Genomic DNA, 25,227 nt, shown 5'->3' with positions numbered 1-25,227 from the left:
TTGGCAGAGGAAAGTGCATCCGTGCATGCTGGGATACTGTATAAATGCCAAGGACACATGTGCTCGGGGTCTTTCAGCTGGAGAGTGGGGTCCCGGAGGGAAGGGGCATGCAGCCTCAGGTGGTCGACCACCTGAGGGCTTGAGAGTCAGAGAGGAGCTGAACCCGGAGGTCCTGCAGAGCTGACTGAAAGGCAGACACTGGAAAGGATCTGATTCTGCATACAGTGAGTACAGATCTGTGTCATGGGGCCTGTCCTGAGAGGGCCATCCCTTCAGCTAGAGGAGTCAGTGGACGAGTGTCAGTCAAAAGGATGCTCATGAAGATAATGTAGTTGCATCAAGTCTGTTGCTGGAGAGAGCAGGAAGACCTAACCTCTTCCATACAAGTGACAGTATGGTTAAAGCAGTGTGACTGCTTCCACAAGTAACCTGGTGAGGCCAAGTGAGAGTTGTCCTTATCAACTCTAAATAGTTCAAGTTGGAGTATCCCATTATTCCCTTCTCCCATCCAAGTTCCACAATAAATACCAAAAACCAAAACCCCTAGACTGTTTATTGAGTAACAAGCAACTGGGAGTAAGGATGGGTGTGTAAACTGTCCCTAAGTGACTGTCTGCAGATAATCAGAGGAGGCCCAATAATCCCTGTAAGGTAGCATTCATCCATATTATCTCACTGCTCCAAAACATCCTCAACTTGTAATTGAGCTGATTTCAGTAAGCTGAAAACAAACCCTGCATAGTGAAAGCCTAATACTTCAGAATGTTACATATTCTGTTCCTAGGAATACTAATGATGCTACAAACTGACTGAGTTGTGCATGTATTCAATGCATAACGATTAAAATGATAAGAGGTGCTGTGACTAGGCAGGGAGAGGGAATGCATATATGGATTATGGCTTTTTGTTGCAGGAAAATGACTGTAATGGAAAGAAATATAGACAGCTTTAAATACAAATGTCTATCTAATCCACTTTATACATGTCTGTGCATCTTTTTACACATATAACTGAATGAGCATCAATAAAAAGAATACAGTATGTTGAAATTATTCTGTTCATCTGTCCTTCATGTATATGAGCTGTCTATATACCAATGACATTTATTTTTATACCTTTTACTTTCAGAGGTTGTCAGTTATCATATCCTGACAATTAACACTAACCTACCTGAAATTGGCTATGGGGGTGATTTACTAAAGCTGGTGTACTCAGAATCTGGTGCAGTTGGGCATGGTAGCCAATCAGCTTCTAGCTTCATCTCGTTCAATTAAGCTCTGACAATAAAACCTGGAAGCTGATTGGTTTCTGCACTAGATCTTTTTTGTAGATTCAAGTGAAAAGTGCCAATAAATATACAAAAATCCAATAAAATTCCAATAATTGCAATAATTGCAAACAGTGACAAAGTGCCCAAAAAAATTATAAACCAATAATTATGAAGTGCATAGGTGCTATAAATTCCAAAAAAAAAGTTATTGCATAATGTCCATGAACACCAGTGAGAATCACGCGTGCAAATGCTTGTGGATCACTCTTCAAAGTCCTCCACGGGATGTGTTAGGATATTGTGCCCAAATCCACCACCAATAAAAAATACCTACTCACCAGTGCATGGCTACCATGCACAGCTGCACCAGATTTTGCACTCCCCGGTTTTAGTAAATCATCCCATAGTGACTGAAAACTGCACCCCAGGTCAAGGGTCGGGTCCCTGGATGCTTGATGCACCATACAGGCTTGAATATCATTTTATTTGGTAAGAGGCGACCCCTACCGGTGTGTATTGATATTGGCTCTGGGTGGTACACTGGATCGTGATTTGCACATTTTGGCTAACCTTTTATCCTCACATGGTAAGAGGCGAATCCAGCTGGTGGTGGTTCAGTACGCAACTTTCACAATATCGTCTTTTTTCTCTTTGGCCACTTATTTATTTTTGTCCGGTAAGAGGTGACTTCAGCCGGAATACGACATATTTGTTTATGGTGTTAACCCTTATCACACATTGGTAAGGGGTACCTATCACTCAATTTCTTTTCTTTGCATGGTCTTACCTCTTATTATTTACTGCTATCAGTGAGCAATCACATTGGTGGAGGTTCATTCTACACTTAACCCATCATTCAAGGAACACTGTGGTGTTTAATTAATTTATAGTTTGTTAGGTTTTACGCTATTGCGTTTTTTACTTTACTTTCATGATCCAACGACCATTGAGTTAATCGTTCACGTGGGCCTGGATCTACTGTCAAGGTGACAAGATTTACCTAGAGAGTCTGCCTTTATCTTACCTCAATCTGGTAAGCATACATGCTTAAGGGAGTCTGGTTCTGGATTACATCCCCATTTATTGTTTGGACTGTATGGACTTTACATCTCCATTGATCATATTATAGCGCGACTTAATTTACAATTATTCATTAGGGTGTGGTCACACTAGAAGTTGCTGCTGCATAGTTTTGTTTCCTTTAGGGCGGTTAATTCCTTGTTTTATATAGTTAGAAGAGATGTAAGGAAGGGGGAAGGGACAGTTTAGTTAGGGTTAAACTAGAGTTCCATTTAACAGGAAAAAATATTTACCTTACTCCTAGCTAAAGAAGGGTCCTTCTGGCAACTGGTCCTCTACTCTGGTTGCACTCCAGCCTCCTCTACGTACAATACAGGGTTACTGTTCCTTTATTGTACATTTTGATTCAGAGGCTGTGGGTAGAGGAGGAGAGCAATGAAGTTGGCTGGAGCTAGAAGGCAGGTAAATGATAGAGCCTGATCTGCTATACCCCAGACATAACGAACAATTAGGGGTGCACTGCAAGGGTGCTTTTGTAACATTTTTATGGAGTTGGGCTTTAAATTTGGCTGTGTTATTTTTCAACTTTTTTGCTTTTTTTTTCTCTGGTGATCTGTTTAGTAAAACAGAGGGATTGACCAAACTTAGAATCCTTCATGGGAAGAATCAGACTTAGCAGCCTTTAGAGGGATGGACCAGGCTTAACAGCCTTTAGAGGGATGGACCAGGCTTAAAAGCCTTCAGAGGGATGGACCAGGCTTAACAGCATTCAGAGGGATGGACAAGGCTTAACAGTAGGGATGATCGAACTTTTCAAAAGTTCAGTTCGACCAGAACACCAGAACTTCCATAAAGTTCGGCCCGGATTTCAGAACCCCATTGAAATCAATGGGACCCGAACTTCGGTAATCAAAAAACCTCATTTTGAAGCCCTAAAACCCAATAAATGCCCTTAAAAAGTGCCTAGGGTTCTGGGTCATGCCCCAGAGACTGTTAATCACACAAAAAAAAAGTTCTTAAAAATTGTCATTTTTGATAGAGAGCCAATTATTGAAAAAATTATTGAAAAAGAGATTTCTTTGGATTTAGTGTCTGGGGGGTCTAAAAAGTGTACCTGTGAAGTTTCAGCTCTGTAGCATGTCCAGAACCAGAAAAAAAAAGATTGTTTGTATTAGAACACTTATAGAACAGGGATATGGCTCCGCTATTTTCACACCTTGCCGGTTTTGTAGCAAGCGTTTTTTTGGGCATTTTTTGGGGGTTATTGGAGGCAGGCAAAACATCAGAACTTCTGTGTAGGGGTATATATACACACACACTTATATGTATTTATACACATACACATATATAGGTGTGATAGGAGCGGAGCCATATGCCTGTTAATTATTTCATTAGCACAAGCATAGTGTTCTGCTACTTTCACACCTATATATATGTATGTGTGTATATATACATACATGTGTGTATATATACCCCTATACAGAAGTTCAGATGTTTTGCCTGCCTCCAAAGACCCCCAAAAAAATGCCCAAAAAAACGCCTGCAATAACACACCTGGGCGTTTTTTTTTGGCGCAGGCGTTTTTTTGGGCATTTTTTTGGGGTCTTTGGAGGCAGGCAAAACATCTGAACTTCTGTATAGGGGTATATATACACACACATGTATGTATATATACACATATATAGGTGTGAAAGTAGCAGAACACTATGCTTGCGCTAATGAAATAATTAACAGGCATATGGCTCCGCTCTTATCACACCTATATATGTGTATGTGTATAAATACATATAAGTGTGTGTGTATATATACCCCTATACAGAAGTTCAGATGTTTTGCCTGCCTCCAAAGACCCCAAAAAAATGCCCAAAAAAATGCCTGCAATAACACACCTGGGCGTTTTTTTTTTGGCGCAGGCAGTTTTTTGGGCATTTTTTTGGGGTCTTTGGAGGCAGGCAAAACATCTGAACTTCTGTATAGGGGTATATATACACACACATGTATGTATATATACACATACACATATATAGGTGTGAAAGTAGCAGAACACTATGCTTGCGCTAATGAAATAATTAACAGGCATATGGCTCCGCTCTTATCACACCTATATATGTGTATGTGTATAAATACATATAAGTGTGTGTGTATATATACCCCTATACAGAAGTTCAGATGTTTTGCCTGCCTCCAAAGACCCCCAAAAAATGCCCAAAAAAACGCCTGCAATAACACACCTGGGCGGTTTTTTTTGGCGCAGGCGTTTTTTTGGGCATTTTTTTGGGGTCTTTGGAGGCAGGCAAAACATCTGAACTTCTGTATAGGGGTATATATACACACACACTTATATGTATTTATACACATACACACATATAGGTGTGATAGGAGCGGAGCCATATGCCTGTTAATTATTTCATTAGCGCAAGCATAGTGTTCTGCTATTTTCACACCTATATATGTGTATGTGTATATATACATACATGTGTGTGTATATATACCCCTATACAGAAGTTCAGATGTCATGCCTGACTCCAAACATGTCCTCAAAAAAACCCTATAAACGCCTGCAGCAAAAAGCAGGCTGACAGGCAAGAAGCCATATTGCTGTTCTATAAGTCACCTAAGAGAAACGATCTTTTCTCTATAGCGGTCACCCTGAAATGGAAGGGTTTAGTCACCCGGCCATAGCAGTCAGTGTCAGTTCACCCTACACTACACTACGGTCATCCTGGCACTTAACAATTTCCCTACAGAAACTAGATTTTTGAATCTAACTAAAGTGGAAAATAGCACCCTAACTACACTAGATATCCCTTTCCTCACACTAATAATTGCTAAATGACACTTTTGAAGCAGAAGTAACAGAACTGCTTCCACTCACTTCCACGTCCCTGTATTACAATGCTAGGAATTTGGCGGGGCTATCTTATATACTGGGGGACGTATTCACTAATGATTGGCCTCTGGACCCCCTAGTCACTCCAATCACATTCCTAGCATTCTCCTGCCCCCTCAATTGGCTTTTACTGATGGTTCTGGTCCTTGGTCTTTTAAAGCCCAGTTCCTGTCCCATTGCATTTTGGTTGGTTCTGGTTGCCGAATTCCGAACTTTTTCAGCAAAAAGTTCGGAATTTGGCCGAATTTCGAACACCCAATGTTCGGGTCGAACCGATGGTTGGCCCGAACCGTTCGATTATCCCTACTTAACAGCATTTAGAGGGATGGGCCAGGCTTAACAGGCTTCAGAGGGATGGACCAGACTTAGCATCCTTCATAGGGATTGGCAGACTTAGCAACAAGACTTAACAAGACTTAGGGATGGACCAGACTAGGCATCGTTCATAAGGGTGGCTCAGACTTAGCAACTTTCAGAGGGATGGACCAGACTTGGCAATTTTTAGAGGGATGGAGGGATCCCACACCAGACCCTTCTTACCTAATAGTGGCTATGTGAGTTGCTATGATGGGGTAGTTAGGCTCCTTGCTGCATTCTAATTGACTCTACATGATACTTGCAAACCTCTGATGTATTAAAGAACACTCCAAGAAAACAAATATTTGGCTTTAAATGGGATGGAAAGACAAGACTTGATCCCCCATTGTGTTTACTTTTGTCAGGATGCTGTCAGAAAGGTCTTCCTTTCTACCAACAAGGCTGTGACAGTAAAACCTAATACAATACCCTGCTTCTCTATAGAAGAATATATGGAGAATTAATTTCTGCTGAGCTCAGCTTGTCAGGATCACGCCACAAGCGGGGAGAGATGTTCCTGTCAGGGTGCAGCATGCAGCAAAAACCCAGCAATGGATCAAAAAACATTTGCAATGGAAATCATATAAACAAGTCAACAAACATTGGCAGTGTTTTTAACGTAAACCAAAAACGGACAAAGCATGTTTTTGCAATATTTATGAGAACCTATCACCCAATTAAATCATCTACTAAATCTTATATACAATTTATACTGTACTTTCATGTCCTTGCCTTAGTTTTAAAGAGGCGTAGCGTAATGTAGCTCCTTCAAACTCCTTTAGACTTGGATCTGGGTTCACTGTGGCTGCGTGCAAATCCTACAGATAAACAGATCTCATATTAGAACACAGCAGCGATCAGTCACACAGTATGACTGTGAAGAAAATAGGGAGGTAAAGACAGTGATCCATATCTACTAGCAAAGGCTACTATACAGTGAGACATCATGTGCAGAATGAAGGCATGAAGTGTTTCATCAAAGCCATATTTGCTTCACATAAGATAAGAATTAACCGGCGCATGTTTTTTCTCTCTGTGGCTAATTCATCATGCACTGATAAATCCATCACCGTCCGATAAACTAGCCCCTGTGGAGTAACACAGCGTGAAATGATGCTTATCTCATGTGACGTAAATCTGTCCATCTGAAGGGTGGACTTTACACTGTGCCCATGTATACATATAATAATGTACTGTAAATATGAAACAGCGTGGTTTCCCTTCAAGCAAAAGAGGCGTAGAACATTTTGGTTAAAAGAAAACAGCATGCGCATTATGTTGCTGGGTGTTGATTGGAGCAAGCGTTGCACAGAAATGGAGACGATAACTTTTAAAACAAAGAAAATTGAAGGTGTTGCCCACGTGGCAGCCAATCAAATTTCATCTAACGGTTTTTGTCTGCAGATTAGGCAATAAAAGAAACATCTGATTGGCTATTGCCTACAACACCTTCATTTTTCTTGCTTTGGTCAGCTACTTCAGTCAGTTTCAGAAGATCACAATATAGACTTATGAGTGTGAGAGTCCAGAGCTTGCGTTGTTCTTCAGGTTCGTGAATGGAAATTGTGAGAGTAACAGCCACTACCATGCAAACAAAAAAAAAAGAAAGGTTACACATTAAAAAGTCTCTAACCAAATACTTGCCTTCCAAATGTCAACATTTATCTTTCCCCCATTCAGAATAGCAAAATCACTCCATGGCTGTTTCTAGGCATATAATTATTCACAAGGAAGCAGCACATTGATGGAAAAAAAAAGAAAATAAGAAAAAAGGAAGGAAAGAAAAAAAAAACAAGACAGCTTTGTTAGCACATTTGTACAGGGTGGTTTCAGGATAAATGGCTTCTTAATGGGCAGTTATCATGACACTTTTATGGACATATTTGTTTAGCATTCTTTTAACAAAGCACCATCCCAACAGTATTAACTTCCATTTCATGCTCTGCAAACTTCTCTTTGCTCCTAGGGCTGCAATTTTATTTTGTGTCTGCTGATGTATCAGAAGTATAACTCAAAGCATCGCGCTGCACCAACGGCTGGATGGAACATTTGTTTGGCAATTGTGGCATCCTCTGGAGGAGCTGATCTGGACCATAGTAACCAGTGGTTTATATAAGCTTGAAGGAGTCAGGTTCAAATTGTCCACTGAATAATGGCTACATCCAATCAGATGCAGTCACTGTCTGGGTATTCAGGCAGCTACAGAGGCCGTGTCTAAATAAAATAGCCAAAAATGTAGATTCCTCGATCCATACTGTTAATGTGGATCACGGAAACAACTTATTTCTCTCATTCAGCAAATGGGGCTGAATGAAAGCGATCTACTAAGCATGTATGGCTAGCCTTCAATTTTTAAATGGACTTTTGTTGAACCAGACAGTGGCGACCGAGCCATCAAGTTGTTCAAACATTGGCCAGTTTAACAGGTATCAGCAGAAACATGAGTTGTGTATGGCCAGCTTATAGCTCAATTCCAGACACTAGAAAAAAAACTACCCCTGTAATGGGGGTCCCCCAAACTGCAAGGATTACATGCTTGTTTTTGCTCAGGGGCAGAGGAATAAAATCGAACTCTACCTTGCTCCTCACTCCAGCAGGGACTCTCCAGTGGTGCAACCAATCTTCCGCAGCATGGCTGCACTCCTGCCTCCCCAATGCACAATGCAGGGTTAATAGCCCTGCAATGTACAAATTTACACAGAGGGACCTCCCACAGACCGGAGCACCAGAGAGAGACAAGAAAAGTTCCAAAGTCAGCTGGAGCAGGGGTAAGGTAGGTAATGATGCCTTCTAGATGTAACCCTTTAACCCTTAAAGTGCTGGGGGCCCCACTGCAAGTTTTTTTTTCCAGCCAGGAGTTGGACTTTAAATTCACTGTAATCTGTATTCTTTCTGCACTGGGGCTTCACAGCAGAAGTGATTTTAGTACACAAACTACTAAATCCAAAAACAAAAATCTAATATAGTGCAACCTACCAGTTCCTAAATGTAGTGGCTGCATTTTTTTCAAGCCTTTTTTTCTTTGTTTTAACCCGGTGATCCTTCCAGTAACACACTACTTATCAAATGCTCCCTCACTGTACTGAACCAATGGAGGAGCAGTTTTGTTAGCAGCTCACTCTTTATTTGGACTATAGGCCACCTCACCCTCTCCTCATTTTCATAACATATGGAGAGGTGTTCTCTAGTTCACAGAGAGCACTGGGATTGGCTAGTAACACTGACTGAAATTTCAGTTTAGCACAGGCAGTTAGGAGCTCACTGGAATTCTGGCAGGATCCAAAGGGTTTACATACACTTCAATTACATGGATGCTTTTTGCTTTCAGCCCAACCCTAACTAAGACATGAATCAGCTTTTTTTTAGACAGAAGAAAGCCTGCTACATGAAAACACATTGGGAGAAATTCAATAAAGCTGCTGCACCACTTTTCTGGCATTAATCCCTTTTGTTAATATATGGCGCCAAATTGATGAAGAATTTGAGACACTTTTGGTTCTGACAGCGACTCGTGTACCCAATTCATGTAGTTCTAAAATGCGCCACTTTGACGTTGTGCCGCATTTCATGTGCCAAATGTAAAAGTGGAGCTAACTAATACTAACCCTCGTTTGGCATACAGGGAGAAAAACTGGCTCAGGCAGATTTTGCTAAAATGTATTTCATGCATTCTAAGAATGGCGCAGCAGGAGCCAAGTTCTGGTACAAGTTCTAGACAGGTAAATGCATTTAGCCTATTCTTCACCAATTTTAGAAAGCATGAGAGACACTTTCACAAAATCTGCCTGCGCCAGTCTTTATTAATCCCAGGGATTATATCTGCTCATGTCATAGTTCATAAATCCTTTAAATGCAGTGCACTGGTGTATCCCAGACACCAAAAGCAGGCGCTGTGAAAAAACCCTCCCATCACAAAGCACTGACTAGTACACATATTTCTTCTGACAACTACATTTTCTACTACAGATTGGAAAAAAAATTACAAATGTTATGAAGGATTAGTAAACTGTACAGCACACTTTTGTATGCAGTAAAACTTGACATGACGCCCTTTTTCCAGAGTTCTTGTGAGGCTAGAACACACATGTGTGAAAATGAAGTATGACCACATCCGAACTAGGTAATGAAATTGTCAAGTGTTTCTTTGTGTTACTATATTGTGTAATGGAGTTCATTTATAATTTGAAGGACTCTGAGAAGCAAAGATGCCCATTTTCCAAAGGCACAATTGAAATCATCTATACTTAGAACAGTCATTTGTAATCCCCTACAACAAATTTTATTAGTCATTTTGGTCATAGTACTTTAGAGGTGCCTCATATATTACGGATTTTGTGAACTACTGCATAATGGGAGCCAAACAGAGCCAAAGAAAATGCAAGGACTCTGGCACACCACAAATGGCTTGTGTAAATGAACTTTGGGCTTGTGCTGTTGGGCTTTTGCTTACTACAAATACGTTTTGCATTCCCATACAAGTCTATGAGAATGCAAAGCCCACTTGAAGAAGGTCGGAAGGAGGTCAACAACTGATCAAATGAAAATAAGTAATAAATAACTGAGCTGGTGCCAAAATAATAAAGCAGCAACTTCAAGTGTGACAGCACTCAAACAAACATAGATAAAATAAGTCGCGCTAAGTGTGATAAATAAAGTAATAAAATGGTCATAAAGACCAAAAAATTTGAATAAATAATAATGATAATAATGATGATGATAGAAAGTGTCCAAAAAAATTAAATAGTCCAAAAAGTGAATTAATCCATTGTTGATATATATAAAGATGATATAAGTGAAATAAAAGTATTCAATGGATGGCCAAAAGGTAATCCGCTTACCAGAAACAAATGAGTGAAACGCCTGTAAATCGATCAAACCAACTCAAAGGATTAAAATATGACTAAAACTAAAACAATTCAGATGACTAAAATATGAATAAAATGGCATTTTAGTCTTAAGACTAAAATACGACTAAAACTAAAATGGCATTTTAGTCAAAAGACTATAACTAAAACTAAATTGAAATTTGCTGCCAAAATTAATACTGGTGCATGCTCAAAGCTTAATACCATAAATAATAACATATTAGATTTTTCACTCCAGGACCAGCAGTAGTATATAATGAGTTTGGAAATTGTAGAGAAATGCTTAAATAATGCATTACAAATTGCAATTGAACTACACCCATTCGATTATAGATGACTAAAATGAGTTTTAGTCGACTAAAATGTAGGACGTTTTAGTTGACTAAAATGTACTGGAGTTTTAGTCGACTAAATACGACTAAAACTAAAACACTTGCAGAAGACTAAAATGGGACTAAAACTAAAATGCCATTTTAGTCCTAAGACTAAGACTAAAACTAAATTGAAATTTGCTGCCAAAATTAACACTGCACCGCAGTCTAGCACGTCCATGCTGTCAACAATAGGCGGAAGAACCTACACTGTTTTGGGAACAACGAGAAAGCCCTCCTATGGAAAACCTAGCTTGACACTCAGCTGCAGGACGCCATAGATGTCAATGGCTAGACACCCTGCACGGGGACATCAGCCTGGGAATATCTAGAATTAACGGACGGACATCGGCTTGGTGACACCAAAGCAGACTGTTCGTGGACTACAATGAGGGATCACCAGTAAGAGATTTCTTTACCATCACTATAAATGGAAAGGCTGTTGTGCTACTATACAGAGGTGCCCAGACTGCCGTCAGCATTATAGACCCTCTACTGACAGTCCCCGGTGTCACGAGCCATCCCATTTAGCAGGCAGAAAGGTCCCCCAACAGCTGAACAGTGTCGTGCAAGCTACGTGGAAGAGTACTTTCCTCTTTTGATACATTCCCTCCATCAGTTTTTCTCCATATGCCAAATCACTTCATGGCAGCTTCCCATGGTGTCCATACTGCTATACAGTGCCAATACATTGGACATACCTATGCGGGACTCTAATTGACACAATAAAACTGACCCATGTTGTCACATGAACTCCAACGCCTAAAGCCATTTACGTGCACCAACTTCACTCCATGTCAGAGGCCTGAACACTTTACTTTGGCAAACTACGGAACCCGCTGCTCAGGTCCACATCTTATTCGTTAGGTCCATAGTGCAAATAGATACCTGCATACCTTGAACAGACAGCCACAGTATTCAAGGCGCTACACTTTCCAGCTGGAAATTTTGTTATCTGTTCTAGATATGGTTGTTCTTGGCATTTTGATTTCGGAGTCTGGATGAAGTGATCACAGGTCCTGAGTGACAGATCACTCCCAACCTCTTGAATCAGTGCCCATTGGGCCCGCAGGGAGGGTGGGGCATTAGCCAGGGTACTGCTGATTTCAGTAGACATACCCATCCAGGTCCCCAGGGTCTTGCTTTTACTTGGATGACCTATGCTGGATTCTCCAGCAATCTCATCCCCCTTTTCTGTATATTATTTTTGTATATGCTTCTCTTCACCACTTAGAAAAATGTTTTTTTGATGCACTGTAAACCTTGTGAGCCTGGTTGTTGCAACCATCCAGAGAAGGTCTCTACCCTCTCACCACCCACCTTTTTTCATTAGATACAAATCTTCGGTTGCCCGTGGTTCCCGGTTAAATTTACCGTTCAGGTTCAAACTTACTATCAGACCCATCGATTCCGTTGTGTCTGAGGATCCTACCCATCTCCCGGGTTTTATCTCTATGTGTTACTTTAAATGGTGGCTTACATTCTATATACATTAGCCTCTGGTAAGGAGTACCTGCATGTGTGTGTCATATGCACATTGGTGAATTTTTCTTACTTCTACGGGTTAAGGTGTTACACTCTTATCATCTGTGAGTGTATCCTCTTTTTTTCACACTTTTTTATCATCTGTTTTTTGGTTTTATGCTATGACATTTTTATTTTCTAGTCCATGAATTGGTGATGCATTGTGCACTCACCTTTATTACCTGGGAGACATCATTGCAAGCATTTTGGAGGTCCTGATTCCTAGTGGTCATTGCTATGGAGATATCTTGGTCCTTTGAGTTGGTTTGATCGATTTACAGGCGTTTCACTCATTTGTTTCTGGTAAGAGGATTACCTATTGGCCATCCATTGGATACTTTTATTTCACTTATACCATCTTTATATATATCAACAATGGATTAATTAACTTATTGGACTATTTAATTTTTGGACACTTTCTATCATCATCATTATTATCATTATTGTTTATTCACATTTTTTGGTCTTTACGACCATCGTATTACTTTATTTATCACATATCACTTAGCTCGACTTATTTTATCTAAACTGATCAAATGAACCTGTCAATGAATTCTGAATGAGCTCAGAAACATCTCAATCTATTGTCAAACTGATACCCTTAACACAAGCCCAAAGCCTGTCAACACAGACCCTAAACTACTTTTGCAATTCCATCGACTTGTATTGGGAAGAGAAGCAGCTCTGATGTGACCAAAAGCCTGTCAACACTATCCCTACAGGAAACCTAGGTGGCCTTCAAATAGACTTGATGCTCAATACTAGTGAGTGGTCATCATTTATTCTATAAAAAGGAGATGAATATCATGGAACCCAATGCATATAACCAATCGTGGCATTAAATATATAATTTGGTGATGATATCGCTGTTCCAGGGCACAGAAGAGAAGAGATAAGTATGCTCCAAGATGCCCAGTAGTGCCAGTAACTTCCACAGGAAATCAGCAGTCATAAAAGTATTAGATTTAGATGTTGGAATTTTACACAAAGACTGTGATAACTTTCCAAAAAGAGATCAATGAAGACAGTATGTCCTTTATTGTATTAATCAGTGTACAATGCAGTCATCCCACCAAGCACTCCTTAGCGCTGATCACTCTAAAAACTGTGATGTAGCCTGCTAATCTCCAGGAAATGTTCTCACCTTATTTAAATATTTATTCACCACCATTCCCCCTTTTCAATTTAGCTCATGCATGACAGCGGATAACTTCAACCCACATTCATTTTAAATATTCAATCTGATGCCTCACAGAAAATCAAATATTTATGACTCCAAAATTTGCATGTCTATTTCATATACGTATAATGTATCAGTGGCTGCCTTTAAATATTCACACTTAGAAGGGTATAATGTTTATTTCATGTCCAGTCACTTTCCTGGCTCTTTGCAGACAACTTTGACTGTCTGAAGGAAAAGCGTGTACTGGGATGAAAAAGAAGATAGACACACATAGAAAGTCTTATCTGGAGACAGTCCAAGTAAATATTTTATGAAACTTGTTTGTACACTGAAGATATCAAGCATCCCTGTAGGGTCCCCGTCAAATGCCATCAGGCCATAAAAGTGTGAAATTAAAGCAGGATTACTTTTCATTAAACAATCATAACAAGAGTACATGAAATCCACAAGGTTCTCTGGGTGCAAATAGTTTCCGATAGTGGATTTACTAGGTTTCTTTGTGTAGGAAAACCCTGGGAGATGGAAATCATTGTTAGAGGAGAACTAAAGTATCTTTTTTAACGCGAACACTCTGAAATTGCAAGTTAAAAATAGCGCATGTGTGCATACTTGCAAATCTGTGTCACTTTTTACTTTATGCATATTTTATAATATCCATGTGCCACTTGAAGCTTCTGTTCCATTACCTCTTATCTGTACATAATAAAGGTAGTGTTGCTATCTGAGGGAAGTGATGAAATAATTCCCTCATAGGGAAGTTTATGTTGCAACAACCCTATCTACACACTTGCCTTCCATATCTTCCATAGGTCAACAGCAAAATCACTCAATGGCTGTTCCTAGGCATAACATTATTCACAAGGAAGCAGCACATTGATGGAAAAAAAAAAAAAAAAAAAAAATAAGGAAAAAGGAAGAGGAGAAATTAAAAAAAAAACAAGACAGCTTTGTTAGCACATTTTTCAGGGTGATTTTAAGATAAATGGCTTCTTAATGGGCAGTTATCATAGCACGTTTACACTGAAAGCATTCTTCTAACAAAGCACCATCCAAACAGCAAACCCTGACATTTCATGCTCTGCAAACTTCTCTTTGCTCCCAGGGCTGCAATTTCTTTTTTCTTTGCATGTCTGCTGATGTATCAGAAGTAGAACTCAAAGCCTCACACTGCACCGATGGCTGTCTGGAACATATGTTCAGCATTTGTGGTACCCTCCAGATGAGCTGATCTGGACCATAGTGCCATAGTATACTATGTTACTATACATAGTAACAAGTGATTATGTAAACTGAAGGAGGCTGGTAAAAATTGACCTCCAACCAGATGCAGTCAATATGTGGGTACTGCAGCTGCTTGAACACAGCAATCGGTAATGTAGATTCCTCCATCCTTACTGTTTAGTGTGCATGAGGGAATTGACTGATTTCTCTCAGGCCCCTTTCACACAAGCGATCCGATCAGATCCGCCTGTCAGTTTTTTAGGCAGATCTGATTGGATCCCCCATGAATCCCTATGGGGCAGCGGATGTCAGCGGAGACATGTCCGCTGACACCTGCTGCCATCCGCATCTGATCCTGTCCGTGAAAAACGGATGGAAGGAAACCCTATTTTCCATCCGTCCGGGAGATCGGATCGGATGGGATCGGATGAGAGCAGACAAGCGGTCCGCTCTCATCCGATTTCCCCATAGAGATGCATGGGGCTCTGACACCTCCCTCTCCACACACAGAGCAGTGAGGGAGATGTCACCTTCCTGCTCAGCGGGGATCTGTGTATCGATCCCCCGCTGAGCAGCACAGATCTGCCTACGGAGGCGGACCGTGTGAAAGAGCCCTCATTCAGCTTGTTCCAGAAGATCTCTGTAGGAACTACATTTCTGTAATAGGATGGTTAGATCTTTTCCACTTCTGGACCGGAAGGTTTTACCCCCTTAATGACCAGGCCATTTTTTGCGATACGGCACGACATTACTTTAACTGACAATTGCGCGGTCGTGCAACGCTGTATCCAAAAGAATGGATACAGCGCTGTTCTGTCTCTCTGGGGAGCGATCGCAGGTGCCCGCTGATTGGCTCCCCCTCTAGCCAATCGGCGTGCCAGTGCCCCTACTGGCTATTGCACGAAACAAAGTACAGGTACGTCGTTTCGCGCAATAGAGTCGACCTGCTGCAGTATATGTACTGCTGGCAGTCACCAAGTGGTTAATCAAATCCTCTTTTTCTCGCCTTCCTTTATTACAACCTATTATTTGAGGGGACAAGCTGCACATGCTCAGTTCGGTGTGTATGGCTAGAGAGTTTGTTTTTTCTTAGGAAAGTAAATGTGATCAGCACAGGGCCAATCGACACTAAAACTACTTCTACAAGCTTTAACTGGACACTGATAGAAATCACAAGACCACTCTAACTGTTGATGAGAAAAGGTATTTAGCAGTTTTAAACTATTGCATTTCCATGTTCTGTGTACTGTGGGAGACCAGATATAGTGAATGTAGGGTCCTGGGTTTAGTGACACTTTAAAGCATTATTAAAGGCAATTTTTATAAAATAAATTACCAAATGTATACATTTTTATCAATCAATAAAATTAAAATAACAAACATGTTATACTCACCTGCTATGTGCTCTCCTCCAGTATTCTTGGCTCCTTCACTTCTGTGTCTGCCCCCATAGCAAGCACTTGGGGGAAGACGTGTGGACTCACTCCCAGCTGGGCTCTGTGTGTACATAGACACCCACAGCGTGTCCACTTAGTAATGCTGCAAGCAGAGAGCAAACCAGAGTTCAGAGAGAATCCCAAGTATGGTCATGGCATCTGGGAATCCTACTTTGAAAGCCACAAGGCACATAGGGCTCTGCTTACAAATCAGTGCTATGGCCTTACTGCAGGTAATGTCACACGTCCCATAAGGCTGCATGACCAATCACTGTACCTCCATGCCTCATGCATGCGCAATAGGGAGTCGGCTGTGAGACATGAGGACATGAGGGCATGAGGAAGTCATTGCCGATACCCCAATCCACCAGCCCTGGGGATAAACAAGAATTGGCTGCAACGAGGACAGCAATGGCCTCTATGGGCTGACAAGCTTTCTAAAAGTCAGCAGCAACAGTAGTTGTACACACAGGGTTCTTTCTGTAATGTTAAGCAGAGAGAACTCCAGGGGACACTGCAAATTATTTTCTATTCTGTATGAATGGGCTGTGGTGTGGAATAACACTGCAGTGTCCGACAGGGAGCCCCTATGGTTTTGCAACTATGTATGTATGCTCAGTTTTTTATCTTGCAATTCCAGAGTGTTTGCCTTTAGTAAAAAATCAAAATTAGCTGTACAAAATATAAAAAGAGTGAGCTTATTTAGGTTACATTAGCACACTGTGAACACAGATATCACAAGCAAACAGTGAAAAGCAAATCAATGCTATTAAAATATATATAAACACATCACAATCTAAAAACAGTCGTTTAATATGAGCAAATTAATGTGTATTGGACTGGAAAGAGAAATAGACAAGAATTATACAGGGCAGAACAAGGTATAGATCACACTGGATGAAGTCTCAGGACTGGAAGGCAGGATATACTACGGGACCACTGTAAACCAAATTAACAGGATCAGTACACAGGGTACAAAGAGCAGGGGGCCAGGACATAAACTAGATAGTGAACAGGCTAAGTCTCACTGCCTCAGGTACCTAACTGAATAAGAGGGGGAGATGTGAAACCTTTACTTTATCAGGTGCAGGTGGTGGTCAACAAGGCCAGTATAAGCCACAGAGCTACGCTTGTGACAAAGTAAAGGATGAAAATCTTTGCAGGGAACAAGTGCCACCAGCAGATTAAACAGGCACACTTCAGACTCATTACAGTTTCCATTGCTTATAAGATTTCTTTGTCTGGTAGGTTGATATTTGCTATAAGACAAATAAAGAAATCAACTACTAGCTTGCATTTTAAAGTGCCCCATACCATTCCTCTTCCATGCCATCTAACAGTAGCTGTACTATGGGGATGTCCAGCCTTACAATGAACTATTCTTAACAACATTTCCCCTGTACTTCAACCTATCCTGCACACCCTATGTAAAAAAAAAAGATCCCTTACCTATTTTTAATCTGGTCACATGATCCTGCAGCTCTGGGATCATAGGGGAGATAGAGCTGGAAGATCACATACAGTGAGGGTAAAAAGTATTTGATCCCCTGCTGATTTTGTATGTTTGCTCACTGGCAAAGAAATTATCAGTCTATAGTTTTAATGGTAGGTTTATTATTTTAACCACTTAAGCCCCGGAAGATTTTACCCCCTTCCTGGCAAGGGGGTATTTTGCGTTTCGGCACTGCGTGACTTTAACGGACAATTGCGCGGTCGTGCGACGCTGTATCTAAACGAATTTGGCGTCCTTTTTTTCCCACAAACAGAGCTTTCTTTTGGTGGTATTTGATCACCTGTGCGATTTTTTGATCATGCGCTATAAACAAAAAAAAAGAGTAAATTTTGCAAAAATAGCAATATTTTTCACACTTTTTTATATGAAATTCCCCCCCAAAAAAATGTAAAAATCAAAATTTTTTAACTTTTTTGGCCAATTTGTTTTATGCTACCTATGTTTGGTAAAAAAAATCGCAAAAAGCGTATTGTGATTGGTTTGCGCAAAAGTTATCGCGTTTACTAACAAAGGGAAAGATTTTTGTCATTTTTGATGTTTTTTTTTTTAACGCGTAATGGCGGCGATCTGCGATTTTTTTTGCGGTACTGCGACATTGCGGCGGACAGATCGGACCCTTGACTGACATTTTTGACACCTTTGGGGTTACCAGTGACATTTCTACAGTAATCAGTGCTATACATATGCACTGTTACTGTAAAAATACACTGGCAGTGAAGGGGTTAACTTTTTTTTGAAAGGGAGGGGCTATGTGTGTCCCTAGGGGCGTGCTTTCTACTGTGATTGGCTGTGGCTTCAGATGTATGAGCAGTGATCAATGGTTCTACATAGTAGAACCGTATGATCATCCTTTATACACAGGGGAGAATGACAGGCAGCTTGTTTACACAAGCCGCCTGACTTTCTCCCTCTCCCCCGACGATCGCAGAGTGACCGGCGGACATCGGGTCCGCCGGTCACACGCGTGGGGGGGTGCGTGACCACGGCGCGCGCTCGCTCCCTAGACCCTCACAAGCTAGCGACGTAGACCTACGTCGCTTTGCCTGTGAGGGGCTGACTGCCGACGTAGATCTGCGTTAGGCAGTCGGCAAGTGGTTAACACTTGAGAGACAGAATAACAACAAAAAAATCCAGAAAAACGCATTTCAAAAAAGTTATAAATTGATTTGCATTTTAATGAATGAAATAATTATTTGATCCCCTATCAATCAGCAAGATTTCTGGCTCCCAGGTGTCTTCTATACAGGTAACAAGCTGAGAGATTAAGAGCACTTTCACACAGGCTTTCCGATCTGGTCCACCTGTCACGTTTTCAGGCAGACCGGATCAGATGCTCCATTCAGCCCTATGGAGCAACGGATGTCAGCGGAGACATCTCCACTGACACCCGCTGCTATCCGATCCGATCCTGTCTGTGAAATCCAGAAGGATGGAAACCCTATTTTCCATCTGTCTGGAGGATCGGATAAGATCGGATGAAAATGGACAGGCGATCCGTTATCATCCGATCTCCCATAGAGAAGAGCGGGGCTCTGACAGCTCTATCTCTGCACACAGAGCGGAGACGGAGCTGTCATCTGCCTGCTCAGCAGGCATCAGCGGATTGATCCGCGTTGAGCATAACGGGCACACCACCCGTGTGAAAGGACCCTTAAAGTGAGTGCTCCAAATCTCAGCTTGTTACCTGTATAAAAGACACCTGTACACAGAAGCAGTCAATCAATCAGATTCCAATCTCTCCATCATGGCCAAGACCAAAGAGCTGTCCAAGGATGTCAGGGAAAAGATTTTAGACCTACACAAGGCAGGAATTGGCTATAAGACCATCACCAAGCAGTTTGATGAGAGGATGACCACAGCTGGTGCGATTATTCGCAAATGGAAGAAACACAAAATAACTGTCCATCTCCCTTGATCTGGGGCTCCATGAAAGATCTCACCTCTGGGGGTTTCAATGATCATGAGAACGGTGAGCAATCAGCCCAGACTTACACAGGAGAATCTTGTTAATGATCTCAAGGCAGCTGGGAGCATAGACACAAAGAAAACAATTGGTAACTCACTATGCTGGGAAGGACTAAACTCCTGCAGCGCCTGCAAGGTCCCCCTGCTCAAGAAAGCACATGTATAGGCCCGTCTGCAGTTTGCTAATGAACATATGAATGATTCAGAGGAGAACTGGGTGAAAGTGTTGTAGTCAGATGAGACAAAAATTGAGCTCTTTGGCATAAATGCAACTCACCGTGTTTGGAGGAGGAGGAATGCTGCCTATGACCCCAAGAACACCATTTCCACCGTCAAACATGGAGGTGGAAACATTATGCTTTGGGGGTGTTTTTCTGCAAAGGGGACAGGGCAACTTCACCTGCATCAGAGGGACAATGGATGGGGCCATGTACCATCAAATCTTGGGTGAGAACCTTCTTTCCTCAGCCAGAGCATTGAAAATGGGTCGTGGATTGGTATTTCAGCATGACAATGACTCAAAACACACAGCCAAGGCAACAAAAGAGTGGCTCAAGAAGAAGCACTTTAAGGTCCTGGAGTGGCCTAGCCAGTCTCCAGACCCTATTCTCATAGAAAATATGTGGAGGAAGCTGAAAGCTCGAGTTACCAAATGTAAGCCTCGAAACCTTAATGACTTAGAGAGGATCTGCAAAGAGGAGTGCGACACAATCCTTCCTGAGATGTGTGCAAACCTCGTGGCCAACTACTAGAAACGTCTGACCTCTGTGATTGCCAACAAGGGTTTGGCCACCAAGTACTAAGTCATATTTGCAAATACTTATTTCACTCATTAAAATGCAAATCAATTTATAACTTTTTTTAAATGCATTTTTTTGGATATTTTTGATGTTATTCTGTCTCTCACTGTTAAAATAAACCTACCATTAAAATTATAAACTGATAATTTCTTTGTCAGTGAGCAAATGTACAAAATCATCAGGGGATCAAATACTTTTTTCCCTCACTGCAACCAGAACAGATTATAATTTAAGAAGTACACATATGCAAGGTAGATAGGAGGAGGGGAGGGAATGTTTTTAACCACTTCCATACCGAGTCATGTAAAATTACGTCGGCAAAGTGGTTGTCTAGATCCGGGCCGCCGTCATATGACGTCGCCCGGATCTCCCCTCTACTGCGTGCCCCCGGCGGCGCGCAGCGGCGCGATCAGGGATGAGGCTCGTCCCTCGGACATAGCCCATCCCTGATCAAGGTAAACAGCCAATAGAAATTGGCTGTTTACCACGTGATCGGCTGTGTCAATCACAGCCGATCACATGAGCGGCTCCAGCACGAGCCGCTCGTTCTCTCTGCAATGCGCGCCCCCGGGGGTGCGCAGAGCAGCGATCGGGGACGAGGCTCGTCCCTCGGACAGAGTCGATCCCCGATCTAGGTAAAGGGCCAATGAAATTGGCTCTTTACCACGTGACCGGCTGTGTCCAATCACAGCCGGTCACAAATGTCAACAGAGAACACGGTAACTAGCTGTCACCGTGTTCTCCTCCTCACACACTGATCCTGTGTGAGGAGGAGATTGTGGTAACAGCTAGTTACCAACTACAGTGCACCCTAAACACACTGATTGCCCCCCCCCCCCATAAAGAGCACCTGTCACTAGCCTATCAAAGTACCCGAGTACCTGTCACCAGCCCATCAGGCCATCAGGTACTCTGGGCTGGTGACAGGTATTCGGGTACTCTGATGACAGGTACTCAGGTACTCTGATGACGGATACTCTGATGACAGGTACTCGGGTACTCTGATGACGGGTACTCGGGTACTCTGACGGGTACTCGGGTACTCTGATGACGGGTACTCGGGTACTCTGATGACGGGTACTCGGGTACTCTGATGACGGGTACTCGGGTACTCTGATGACGGGTACTCGGGTACTCTGATGACGGGTACTCGGGTACTCTGATGACAGGTACTCGGGTACTCTGATGACAGTTATTCGGGTACTCTGATGACAGGTATTCGGGTACTCTGATGACGGGTACTCGGATACTCTGATGACGGGTACTCGGGTACTCTGATGACAGGTACTCGGGTACTCTGATGACGGGTACTCTGATGACAGGTACTCGGGTACTCTGATGACGGGTACTCGGGTACTCTGATGACAGGTACTCGGGTACTCTGATGACAGGTACTCGGGTACTTTGAGTACCTGTCAACGGAGTACCCGTCATCAGAGTACCTGAGTACCTGTCACCTACCCATCAGAGTACCCTAGTACCTTCCACCTGCTCATCAGAGTACCTGACGCCTGAAGTACCCGAGTACTTGCCGCCTGCTCATCAGTACCCATCACTACTCATCAGTACTCATCAGTACCTATCACGTATCAGTACTGATCATCAGTACCCATCAGTACAGTATCACCTATCAGTATCAGTACTACTCATCAGTACCTATCACCTGCCTGTCACCTGCCCATCAGAGCACCCAAGTACCTGTCACCTGCCTATCGGAGTACCCGAGTACCTGCCACCTGCTCATCAGTACCAGAGTACCTGTCACCTGCCCAACAAAGTACCCGAGTACCTGTCACCCTTCATACAGCCACCATGTCCAAGTCCAAAAAGGTTTATATACGTCCTCCGTTTAAACCTAAATACCGGTGTTATGGCAGCAGATAGCTACCATAACCCTGGTATTTTTTTAAACGGTGGACGGTTGGCTTTCTGATAAGGGTGGTCCCAGCGGCGGATTCGCCGTGGGATCACCCTTCCGGGATGGCGGAAGAGGCGCCCCCCCCTCCCCCTGCGTTCCGGTCCTTTTCCCCGCTTACCGGACCCGCCGGCAGCGGGGAAAACGATCCGGTCCCGGATCCTTACAGACAGGATGTCGAGTGAGGGCAAGCTTGCCCTCACTTGATTCTATGGTCTTGGAGGACCGGAGCTACGGAAAATGTTGTTGCCTAGCAACCGGTTTAAAGGTCCTTTTTTTTTTTTTCATTTTATATAATAATTTTTTTTTTTTTTTTTCTATCTTTTAGTGTACTTGTGAGATCTGAGGACTTTTTGACCCCAGATCTCACAAAAAAGAGGTCCTGTCGTGCCTATTTCTATTACGAGGAATATTTACATTTCTTTTAATAGAAATAAAAATGATCAATTTTTTTTTTTTTTTAAACGGTGTAAAAATAAAAAATAATAAATAAAATAAATAGTAAAAAAAAATAAAAATTAAAGCGCCCTGTCCCCGTTAGCTCGCGCGCAGAAGCGAACGCATACAGAAACCCCGCCCACATATGTAAACGGTGTTCAAACCACACATGTGAGGTATCGCCGCGATCGTTAGAGCAAGGGGAATAATTTGAGCCCTAGACCTCCTCTGTAACTCAAAGATGGCAACCTGTAGAAATTTTTAAATTGTCGCCTATGGGGATTTTTAAGTACCAAAGTTTGTCGCCATTCCGTGAGCGTGCGCAATTTTGAAACATGACATGTTGGGTATCTATTTACTCGGCGTAACATTATCTTTCACATTATGGAAAAAAATTGGGCTAACTTTACTGGTTTCTTATTTTTTAATTAAAAAAAGTGAATTTTTTCCAAAAAAATTGCGTTTGGAAGACCGCTGCGCAAATACGGTGTGATAAAAAATATTGCAATAATCTCCATTTTATTCTCTAGGGTCTCTGCTAAAAAAAAATATATAATTTTTTGGGGTTCTAAGTAGTTTTCTAGCAAAACAACTGATTTTAGCTTGTAAACACCAAATGTCAAAAAATAGGCCTAGGCAAGTGGCTAGGATGCATGATGATGCTCCTTGGATTTTGGGCCCCTCTATATGGCTAGGCTGTGAAAAAGTCGTTCACATGTGGTATTGCCATACTCAGGAGGAGTGGCAGAATGTATTTTGGGGTGTCATTTTTGCTGTGTACATGCTATGTGTTAGGAATATCCTATAAATTGACAACTTTGTGTAAAAAAAAAAAGTTTTCATTTTTTTCCCACATTTTCCAAAAACCTGTGGAAAAAAATGATATGTTCAAACGACCCATAATGCCTCATAGAATATACGTTGGAGTGTTTGCTTTCCAAAATGGGGTCATTTTGTGGACTTTTCCATTGTATTGGTGCTCTAGGGCCTTGAAAAGTGTGATAGGTAGTAAGAAAGTTTTATGTGTATTTATGCTCCTAGAACGCCTGAATGTGCTTCTTGGACGTGGAGTCTCTTTTTGTGGCCAGGCTGTGTAAAAGTCTCACACATGTGGTATCGCCATACTCGGAAGGAGTAGCAGAATGTATTTTTGGGTGTAATTTTTGCTGTTTACATGCTATGTGTTAGAAATAGCTTATAAATTGACAACTTTGTGGGAAAAAAAAGAAAAAAAAAATTTTTCTTCATTTTCCCAAGAATTGTGGGAAAAAATTACAACTTCAAAAAACTCACCATGCCTCTTACTAAATACCTTGGACTGTCTACTTTACAAAAAGGGGTCATTTGATCGGTATTTGTACTGTCCTGACATTTCAGGGCCTCAAGAAAGGAGATAGGCAGTCAGTACATCTGGTGTGATCAATTTTCAGTAATTGGTACCATAGCTTCTAGACTCAATAACTTTCACACAGACTAAATAATATACACTCATTTGGGTTAATTTTACCAGAGACATGTAGCAGTATACATTTTGGCCCAAATGTATGAAGAAAAATAAATTTTTTGCAAAATTTTATAATTGAAACTAAAAAAAAGTGTTTTTTTTTCAAAATTTTTGCTCTTTTTTTGCATATATCATGAAAAAAAAAACCCCAGTTGTGATCAAATACCACAAAAAGAAAGCTCTATTTGTGTGAAAAAAATGATAAAAATTTTGTTTGGTTACAGTGTAGCATGACTGAGCAATTGTCATTCAAAGTGTGAGAGTGCTGAAAGCTGAAAATTGGTCTGGGCAGGAAGGGTGTCTAACTGCTCTGTATGGAAGCGGTTAATAATTAGTGTTAGGCCTTTGCTTAACTTTTCTTTTAACAATCCCTAGGCAACCGATGTAAAAAAAAACTGTAAAAATTCACTCTTTTCACTTCAGCTTTCTTTATTGCTCCTTTCCACTCTGGCTGGAACATTTATTTTTCTATTGGCTCAGGTCAGTAATAGCTCCAGGCCATAAAAATGGAAGGATGATGTAATTATATAAAGTTAAATTGTTCAAAAATTGAGTTTACCTCTGAAAGTCTGATTTTGCACAGCTGCTATCTAGGGATTGCTGGGAGCTGTGACAGGGAGCAATAAAGAGCTTTTAGTAGCCTCTACATACAGGTACTGAGAGATGAGATGGCCAGAGGAATGGTTTACTTTAGAGGAAATTTGAAATCAATTCCCTGTATGCCTGGAGTCTTTTGTTTTCCTGAGAGAAATCTGTAACTACAAATTTACTTGCAGGGCCACCTGCTGGGGAAATGTGGCATTGTAGAGTGATCATTAGATACAATGGCTCTCTGTTGGATACACTGAATTTCACTGGCTGAACTAAAGTGGGTTTGCATGTTTCCATTTGCTTCTCTGGTTTCCCAAACTCACGTATTTAACATTTTTTTTTTTAATTAAATAACCTTAATGCG

The 25,227-nt window shown here is 41.5% G+C and overlaps 1 protein-coding gene across 3 annotated transcripts in view; it reads right to left on the bottom strand.

Annotated features, from left to right (window-relative positions):
- APBB2 (amyloid beta precursor protein binding family B member 2) overlaps nt 1-25,227 on the bottom strand; it is a 439,699-nt gene that overhangs the window by 205,860 nt on the left and 208,612 nt on the right. For 2 of the 3 annotated variants that reach the window (XM_082256024.1, XM_082256023.1), the window contains 2 exons: nt 7,182-7,244; nt 6,270-6,355 (listed from right to left, as the gene is read on the bottom strand). In XM_082256024.1, the coding sequence (XP_082112150.1) occupies nt 6,270-6,355; nt 7,182-7,244 (149 nt within the window). The remainder of the gene's footprint in view (nt 1-6,269; nt 6,356-7,181; nt 7,245-25,227) is intronic. The other variant, XM_082256025.1, reaches the window with a different exon arrangement.

The sequence above is a fragment of the Pelophylax lessonae genome (assembly GCF_965119305.1).
Source record: "Pelophylax lessonae genome assembly, chromosome: 1".
In the NCBI taxonomy this organism is placed as follows: domain Eukaryota; kingdom Metazoa; phylum Chordata; class Amphibia; order Anura; family Ranidae; genus Pelophylax; species Pelophylax lessonae.
This window is presented reverse-complemented; position numbering and strand designations above follow the sequence as displayed.